The following is a 9,149-nucleotide window of genomic DNA, read 5'->3' on the forward strand; positions in this document are numbered from 1 at the left end:
TCGCTCTGTCTGTCTCTCTCGCTCTGTCTGTCCTCTCTCTCTCGCTCTGTCTATCTCTCTCGCTCTGTCTGTCTCTCTCGCTCTGTCTGTCTCTCTCGCTCTTCTCTCTAGCTCGTCATGTTCTTCTCGACCTAATGTCTGTCTCTCTCACTTCTTTCTGTCTCTCTCGCTCTGTCCTCTCTCTCTCACTCTTGTTTTTCTCTCTCTCGCTTGTCTGCTCCTCTCTCGCTCGTCTGTCTCTCTCGCTCTTTCTGTCTCTCTCGCTCTGTCTCCTCTTCTCGCTCTGCTCGGTCTCTCTCGGCTCTTGTTCTGTCTCTCTCGCTCTGTCTGTCTCTCTCGCTCTGTCTGTCTGTCTCTCTCACTCTGTCTGTCTCTCTCACTCTGCCTGACTCTCTCGCTCTGTCTGTCTCTCTCGCTCTGTCTGTCTCTCTCGCTCTGTCTGTCTGTGTGTCTCTCTCGCTCTGTCTGTCTCTCTCGCTCTGCCTCTCTCGCTCTGTCTGTCTCTCTCGCTCTGTCTGTCTCTCTCGCTCTGTCTGTCTCTCTCGCTCTGTCTGTCTCTATCGCTCTGTCTCTCTCGCTCTCGTTCTGTCTGTCTGTTTACCTGATCTGTCTCTTTATTTCCACTTCATATTTTTGAAACTATGATCGATCCAAGTGCAGATGCAACTGTGGGGCAATCCCACGCAGCAGCTTAGCGGGATCTCACATTGAATTGTAGCCATTGCTGTCCGTTCTACGAAAGACGTAACCCACCCCCAGGAAAGCCACTAGCTCCTCCTTAAGACTAGAGGCATGGTCTTCGATGGAGAGTTAGGGGGTTAGAGGGAAGATCTTTTGAAGAGTTAGGGGATTAGAGGAATGGCCTTTGATGGGAAAGTTAGGGGATTAGAGTGATGGTCTTCAATAGAGAGTTAGGGGATTAGAGGGATGGTCTTCAATGGGAGGGTTAGAGGATTAGAGGGATGGTCTTCAATAGAGAGTTAGGGGATGAGAGTGATGGTCTTCAATAGAGAGTTAGGGGATTAGAGGGATGGTCTTCAATGGGAGGGTTAGAGGATTAGAGGAATGGTCTTCAATAGAGAGTTAGGGGATTAGAGGGATGGTCTTCAATGGGAGGGTTAGAGGATTAGAGGGATGGTCTTCAATAGAGAGTTAGGCGATTAGAGGGATGGTCTTCAATGGGAGGGTTAGAGAGATGGTCTTCGATGGAGAGTTAGGGAATTAAAGGAATTGCCTTCGATGCAGACGTGAGGGGAGTAGAGGGATGGTCTTCAATGGGAGGAGGAAGAGTTTCCAATGGATAATATGCCCCCAAAACCCCATCTTCCAAGGCTGAGCTGCTGTCCAGGGAGGCCAAGCACCCATCGGAGACCCAGAGTTCGACAAATCATTTATTCAGCTGAAGGTACTGAGTGCGACAGAGACTTGACCAGCTCGAGACCCCCCCTCCCCCAATCATACCAACCTCTCCCACACAGTAACTGCTTTACACCCGACGCTCAGCCGTTAACATTCTCAGGTGGGCTGGCATCGCTTGGCGGGCAGTGGCCTCGTTCACCTCGGGCACTCTCGAAGGGGGTTCACCAATGCCTGAATGGTCCTCCGACCTGGTGTGTCGTTCGGAGTGAATTTCGCCACCTTGCTGTGGATGCTGCCTCACTCATACGTGTGCAGACGCACAGAATAACCTTGCACCCTCCCCTCCTCTCATACACTCACACACGCACACAAATCCACCGCACACACACACACACACGCACAGAAACACCCATGTCTTTTGATGTTCTGAAGCAGGTACAGGAGTCAAAGGTTGACCAGAGGGATCCTGCGAGAGAGAGGAGAGAGAAAGAAAGACAGCAATGAGATTTGGCATGACTTGGAGATTTTGCCCGCGGGGTTGTTGAGTGTTGCAAGGTGGTGACAGAGATGAGAGGGACAGGCAAAGAGAGAGAGAGAGAGAGAGAGAGACGGAGAGTGAAGGAGAGAGAGAGAGGGGCAGAGAGGGAAGGAGACATGGACGGAGCGGGAAGAAGAAAAGTAGAGACGGAGAGAGAGACGAGGCGGGAAGGAGAACATAAGAACTAGGAGCAGGAGTAGGCCATCTGGCCCCTCGAGCCTGCTCCGCCATTCAATGAGATCATGAGATTTGTGGACTCAGCTCCACTTTCCGGCCCAAACACTATAACCCTTAATCCCTTTATTCTTCAAAAAACTATCTATCTCTATCTTTAAAACATTTATTGAAGGAGCCTCTACTGCTTCACTGGGCAAGGAATTCCATAGATTCACAACCCTTTGGGTGAAGAAGTTCCTCCTAAACTCAGTCCTAAATCTACTTCCCCTTATTTTGAGGCTATGCCCCCTAGTTCTGCTTTCACCCGCCAGTGGAAACAACCTGCCCGCATCTATCCTATCTATTCCCTTCATAATTTCATGTTTCTATAAGATCCCCCCTCATCCTTCTAAATTCCAACGAGTACAGTCCCAGTCTACTCAACCTCTCCTCATAATCCAACCCCTTCAGCTCTGGGATTAACCTAGTGAATCTCCTCTGCACACCCTCCAGCGCCAGTACGTCCTTTCTCAAGTAAGGAGACCAAAACTGAACACAATACTCCAGATGTGGCCTCACTAACACTTTATGCAATTGCAGCATAACCTCCATAGTCTTAAACTCCATCCCTCTAGCAATGAAGGACAAAATTCCATTTGCCTTCTTAATCACCTGTTGCACCTGTAAACCAACTTTTTGCGACTCATGCACCAGCACACCCAGGTCTCTCTGTGCAGCAGCATGTTTTAATATTTTATCATTTAAATAATAATCCCGTTTGCTGTTATTCCTACCAAAATGGATAACCTCACATTTGTCAACTATGGATTCCATATGCCAGACCCTAGCCCATTCACTTAACCTATCCAAATCCCTCTGCAGACTTCCAGTATCCTCTGCACTTTTCGCTTTACCACTCATCTTAGTGTCATCTGCAAACTTGGACACATTGCCCTTGGTCCCCAACTCCAAATCATCTATGTAAATTGTGAACAATTGTGGGCCCAACACGGATCCCTGAGGGACACCACTAGCTACTGATTGCCAACCAGAGAAACACCCATTAATTCCCACTCTTTGCTTTCTCTGAATTAACCAATCCTCTATCCATGCTACCACTTTACCCTTAATGCCATGCATCTTTATCTTATGCAGCAACCTTTTGTGTGGCACCTTGTCAAAGGCTTTCTGGAAATCCAGATATACCACATCCATTGGCTCCCCGTTATCTACTGCACTGGTAATGTCCTCAAAAAATCCCACTAAATTAGTTAGGCACGACCTGCCCTTTATGAACCCATGCTGCGTCTGCCCAATGGGACAATTTCTATCCAGATGCCTCGCTATTTCTTCTTTGATGATAGATTCCAACATCTTCCCTACTACCGAAGTTAAGCTCACTGGCCTATAATTACCCGCTCTCTGCCTACCTCCTTTTTTAAACAGTGGTGTCACGTTTGCTAATTTCCAATCCACCGGGACCACCCCAGAGTCTAGTGAATTTTGGTAAATTATCACTAGTGCATTTGCAATTTCCCTAGCCATCTCTTTTAGCACTCTGGGATGCATTCCATCAGGACCAGGAGACTTGTCTACCTTTAGCCCCATTAGCTTGCCCATCACTACCTCCTTAGTGATAACAATCCTCTCAAGGTCCTCACCTGTCATAGCCTCATTTCTATCAGTCACTGGCATGTTATTTGTGTCTTCCACTGTGAAGACCGACACAAAAAACTTGTTCAGTTCCTCAGCCATTTGCTCATCTCCCAGTATTAAAACTCCCTTCTCATCCTCTAAAGGACCAATATTTACCTCAGCCACTCTTTTTTTGTTTTATATATTTGTAGAAACTTTTACTATCTGGTTTTATATTCTGAGCAAGTTTACTCTCATAATCTATCTTACTCTTCATTATAGCTTTTTTAGTAGCTTTCTGTTGCCCCCTAAAGATTTCCCAGTCCTCTAGTCTCCCGCTAATCTTTGCCACTTTGTATGCTTTTTCCTTCAATTTGATACTCTCCCTTATTTCCTTAGATATCCACGGTCGATTTTCCGTCTTTCTACCGTCCTACCTTTTTGTTGGTATAAACCTTTGCTGAGCACTGTGAAAAATCGCTTGGAAGGTTCTCCACTGTTCCTCAACTGTTCCACCATAAAGTCTTTGCTCCCAGTCTACCTTAGCTAGTTCTTCTCTCATCCCATTGTAATCTCCTTTGTTTAAGCACAAAACACGAGTGTTTGATTTTACCTTCTCACCCTCCATCTGTATTTTAAATTCCACCATATTGTGGTCGCTCCTTCCGAGAGGATCCCTAACTATGAGATCATGAATCAATCCTGTCTCATTACACAGGACAAGATCTAGGACCGCTTGTTCCCTCGTAGGTTCCATTACATACTGTTCTAGGAAATTATCGCGGATACATTCTATAAACTCCTCCTCAAGGTTGCCTTGACCAACCTGGTTAAATCAATCGACATGTAGGTTAAAATCCCCCATGATAACTGCTGTACCATTTCTACATGCATCCGTTATTTCTTTGTTTATTGCCTGAACCACCATAATGTTACTATTTGGTGGCCGATAGACTACTCCTATCAGTGACTTTTCCGCCTTACTATTCCTGATTTCCACCCAAATGGATTCAACCTTATCCTCCGTAGCACCGATGTCATCCCTTACTATTGCCCAGGTGTCATCCTTAAATAACAGAGCAACACCACCTCCCTTACCATCCACTCTGTCCTTCCGAATAGTTTGATACCCTCGGATATTTAACTCCCAGTCGTAACCATGCTTTAACCATGTTTCAGTAATGGCCACTAAATCATAGTCATTCACGATGATTTGCGCCATCAACTCATTTACCTTATTCCGAATACTACGAGCATTCAGGTAAAGTGGAGAGGGAGAGAGACGAGAAGGGAAGGAGAGAGAGAGAGAGATGAGAAGGGAAGGAAAGAGAGAGAGACAAGGAGGGAAGGAGAGAGAGAGATGAGGAGGGAAGGAGAGAGAGAGAGAGAGACGAGAAGGGAAGGAAAGAGAGAGAGACAAGAAGGGAAGGAGAGAGAGAGAGAGACGAGGAGGGAAGGAGAGAGAGAGAGACGAAGGGCAAGGAGAGAGAGAGACAAAGGGGCAAGGAGAGAGAGAGAGAGAGAGAGAGAGAGACGAGAAGGGAAGGAGAGAGAGAGAGAGAGACGAGAAGGGAAGGAAAGAGAGAGAGACAGGGAGGGAAGGAGAGAGAGACGAGGAGGGAAGGAGAGAGAGAGACGAGGAGGGAAGGAGAGAGAGAGAGAGACGAGGAGGGAAGGAGAGAGAGAGACGAAGGGCAAGGAGAGAGAGAGACAAAGGGGCAAGGAGAGAGAGAGAGAGAGAGAGACGAGAAGGGAAGGAGAGAGAGAGAGACGAGAAGGGAAGGAAAGAGAGAGAGACAGGGAGGGAAGGAGAGAGAGAGACGAGGAGGGAAGGAGAGAGAGACGAGGAGGGAACGAGAGAGAGAGACGAGGAGGGAAGGAGAGAGAGACGAGGAGGGAAGGAGAGAGACGAGGAGGGAAAGAGAGAGAAACGAGGGGGGAAGGAGAGAGAGAGACAAAGGGGCAAGGAGAGAGCGAGAGAGACGAGAAGGGAAGGAAAGAGAGAGAGACAAGGAGGGAAGGAGAGAGAGAGACAAGATGGGAAGGAAAGAGAGAGAGACGAGGAGGGAAGGAGAGGGAGACGAGGAGGGAAGGAGAGGGAGATGAGGGGGAAGGAGAGCGAGACGAGGAGGGAAGGAGAGAGAGAGACGAAGGGGCAAGGAGAGAGAGAGAGACGAGAAGGGAAGGAAAGAGAGAGAGACAAGGAGGGAAGGAGAGAGAGACAAGAAGGGAAGGAAAGAGAGAGAGACAAGGAGGGAAGGAGAGAGAGAGACAAGAAGGGAAGGAAAGAGAGAGACGAGGAGGGAAGGAGAGAGACGAGGAGGGAAGGAGAGGGAGATGAGGGGGAAGGAGAGAGAGACAAGGAGGGAAGGAGAGAGAGAGACGAGGAGGGAAAGAGAGAGACGAGGAGGGAAAGAGAGGGAGATGAGGGGGAAGGAGAGAGAGAGATGAGGAGGGAAAGAGAGAGAGATGAGGGGGAAGGAGAGAGAGACAAGGAGGGAAGGAGAGAGAGAGACGAGGAGGGAAGGAGAGAGACGAGGAGGGAAGGAGAGGGAGATGAGGGGGAAGGAGAGAGAGACGAGGAGGGAAGGAGAGACGGGGAGAAGGAGTGAGAAGTGGAATGAGAAAGATGGAGTAGAGCAGACTGTAGAGCAAGAGAGAGGCAGAAAGAGGGAGAGAGCGGTTCAGGAGACAATGAAGAGTGAGGGAGTGGAGGGGCTTTGATTAGGGAGATGGATATTGGGTGAAGAGATGCGGGAGTCAACGTTTTGCTGAGAGAGAGAATGGATGCCCTCACCGGCTGCGCTGAAATCTCACTCCCTTGCCCGCTAGTGCCAGGCTGTCCTCCAACTCGATGGGCGAAGTTGAATCTGACTCCAGGGACTGTGCCCTGGCCTCATAGGGGCTGAAGAAACCCCCAATACCCCTCCTCATTCCGGGGGGTCCTGTCAGTGCCTGGCAGCTCTCCTCGGTTAGCGTCCCCTGGCTCCTCGTGCCCTCGCGCCCGCGACACCAGTTCCGATCCCAGCTGAACAGCGGAAGGGGAGAGAAAGACAGACAGGTGGAAGGTGCCACTCCACTGAGCTGAAGAGCCTGGCCACGTGGCACAGAAACTTACCAGAACTTCAGGATGATGCTGATGGCAGCCAAAACGATGAGAACCGAAATCGACACCGTAACGTAGAGCTGAGGGTCAGTCCCTGTGGATAGAGAGAGGGATCAGGAGCAGAAACGGTACAGAGGGTGCTCTGTATTGTAGCTGTTGTGGGATGGGCCTATAAGAGGGTTATCATGCTCTCCCTTTGTCAGATTCCCCTTCTTCAGAGGGAGCTTTGTATTGTACCTGCCCCTGGGAGTACCATATGCTGACACTGGGTATAAAGTGGATTGGACCAAAGGGGGGTTTAATCATGTTCTCCTTTTGTAAGATTCCCCTTTGTCAGAAGAGCTCTGTATTGTACCTGGTGGTTGGACAGCTGGTTCGTGATGCAGAGCGAGACCAACAGCACAGGTTCAATTCCTGTACCGGAGCTGAGGTTATTCATGAAGGCCCTGTAATCTCAACCTTGCCCCTCGCCTGATCCTCAGGTTAAATAATCACCAGTCAGCTCTCCCCTCAAAGAGGAAAGCAGCCTAGTCATCTGGGACTATGGCGACTTTACTTGGCCCTGGTGTACTCAATGCTGACACTGGGTATAAAATGGGTAGGACTATAGCAGGGTTATCATATTCTCCCTTTGTAGGGCAGCATGGTGGCTCAGTGGGTTAGCACTGCAGTCTCACGGCGCTGAGGTCCCAGGTTCGATCCCGGCTCTGGGTCACTGTCCGTGTGGAGTTTGCACATTCTCCCCGTGTTTGCGTGGGTTTCGCCCCCACAACCCAAAGATGTGCAAGGTACGTGGATTGAACATGCTAAATTGCCCCTTAATTGGAAAAAATGAATTGGGTACTCTAAATTTTTTTTTTAATGTTCTCCCTTTGTCAAATTTCCCTTTTTCAGAGGGAGCTCTGTATTGTAGCTGTCCTTGGGAGTGCTCGATGCCAACGCTGGGTCTAAAGCAGGTGGACTATAGAAGGTTTATCATGCTCTCCCTTTGTCAGGAGACCTCTTTATTACAAAACAGAGGGCACCTACCCTGCGATGTTCTCCCAAAGAGGAAGGGTCTGAGAGTAGCCGGTGTCTCTCCGAGGTTAATCCACCCAGGGTCCTGTGGTGCGCTGTCTTTGGCCGGTGTCGTCCAGAATGGGTGGAGCGAGCGTGTGCCCACGTTGAAGGCCGTGGTCTCTGTGCTGCCCTCCTCTCCAGCCGTGGGCCCCCATATTATCGCCCAGGGGTACTGTGAGGAGCCCTGCGCCCGCTGCAGATTGGCGGGGGTTGACGATTCCATGCCCACGTAAGCTCGGACCGCCTGCCGCCTCCCGCGGCCGATGTGACCCTTGGTCCTGGGGCCTGCCTGCCCCCCAGTCACCACGCATCCCGCCATGAGGAGCCAGAGGAGGGGGGGCCTGAAAGAGACAGAGGGGGAGAACGCCTTCAGAGAGGGAAGTGGGAGGGGGTGGTCAGTCATGCAGCACTGCGCAGTCGAATAGCAGGGACCCGTTCGGGGGTGGAGAGTCGAGAGGCTGGGGACATTTGAGGGCAAGAGAGAAGGAGCCGGCCTAGGCTGGCGCAGCGCACGGGTATTCCTTACCAAGTCTGTGTCCTCGTCCCCGCATACATCTCTGTTCCTGCCCTCAGGTTGAGTATGCAGGGGGTGCGTATTCAGCAGACTTCGGGGGAGGGGGGGGGGGGGTGGAAGGTCCCTCTTCAATCCCCGGGGACACCCAGGCTGGCAGCAATTGGCATCATCTATCCACCTCCCCCTCACCCCCTCCTCCCTCTTTCACAGCACTGCCTATTTGCCGTTCCACCACCACCTTTCTCTCCTCTGACTCCCTCGCAATCTCTATCTATCGAATCTTCTGTGTCTCTATCTCACTCTCTCTAGCTCTCTCTTTCCCACTGTCTGTCTCTCTCTCTGTATGTCTCTATCTCACTGTCTGTCTCCCTCTTTGTCTGTCTGTCTCTCTCTCTCTGTCAGTCTGTCTGTTCCTCTTTCTGTCTTTTACTATCTCTCTCTCTCTCTGTGTATCTCTCTCTTTCTGTCTCACTCTATTTCTCTGTCACGCTTTGTGTCTCTAGATGTCTGTCTCTCTCTGTCTGTCTGTCTCTGACTCTCTCCCCCGTCTCTCTCTCTCCTGGTCTCTATCTCTCTCTCTCTGTCCCTCCCTCTTTTTACTGACCTATCTCCCTGTCTCTCTGTCCCTCTTCCTGTCTCTCCTCCCTTGTCTCTCTCTCTCCCCGTCACCCTCTCTCTGTCACACTCTCTCTGTTTCCTTCTGTCACTCTCTCTATCTCTGTCCTCTCTGTCTCTCCTGGGAGCCTGGTAAACGAATAGTGGGAGTCAGGAGGATTCAGAAT

The 9,149-nt window shown here is 50.2% G+C and overlaps 1 protein-coding gene across 1 annotated transcript; it reads right to left on the reverse strand.

The window, feature by feature from the left end:
* Positions 1-1,386: 1,386 nt before the first annotated feature.
* Positions 1,387-8,732, reverse strand: LOC119950586 (PILR alpha associated neural protein). Its single transcript, XM_038773141.1, has 5 exons — positions 8,380-8,732; positions 7,824-8,194; positions 6,807-6,888; positions 6,486-6,716; positions 1,387-1,825 (listed from the first exon to the last, which is right to left on the reverse strand). The coding sequence occupies exons 1-5, from the start codon at positions 8,406-8,408 to the stop codon at positions 1,804-1,806; spliced, it is 735 nt and encodes a 244-aa protein (XP_038629069.1). The 5' UTR covers positions 8,409-8,732; the 3' UTR covers positions 1,387-1,803.
* Positions 8,733-9,149: the final 417 nt, after the last annotated feature.

Source organism: Scyliorhinus canicula, chromosome 16 (genome assembly GCF_902713615.1).
Source record: "Scyliorhinus canicula chromosome 16, sScyCan1.1, whole genome shotgun sequence".
Classification (NCBI taxonomy): Eukaryota; Metazoa; Chordata; class Chondrichthyes; order Carcharhiniformes; family Scyliorhinidae; genus Scyliorhinus; species Scyliorhinus canicula.

Bases quoted from the DNA above. Each gene is read 5' to 3' on its own strand.
- LOC119950586 (XM_038773141.1), bottom strand. From the start codon at position 8,408: ATGTATGCGGGGACGAGGACACAGACTTG. The intron at 6,717-6,806 runs GTAAGTTTCTGT...TCCGCTGTTCAG, and splicing joins AGCATCATCCTGAAGTTCTG to CTGGGATCGGAACTGGTGTC. The intron at 1,826-6,485 runs GTGAGGGCATCC...TCTCTCTCGCAG, and splicing joins GTGAGATTTCAGCGCAGCCG to GATCCCTCTGGTCAACCTTT.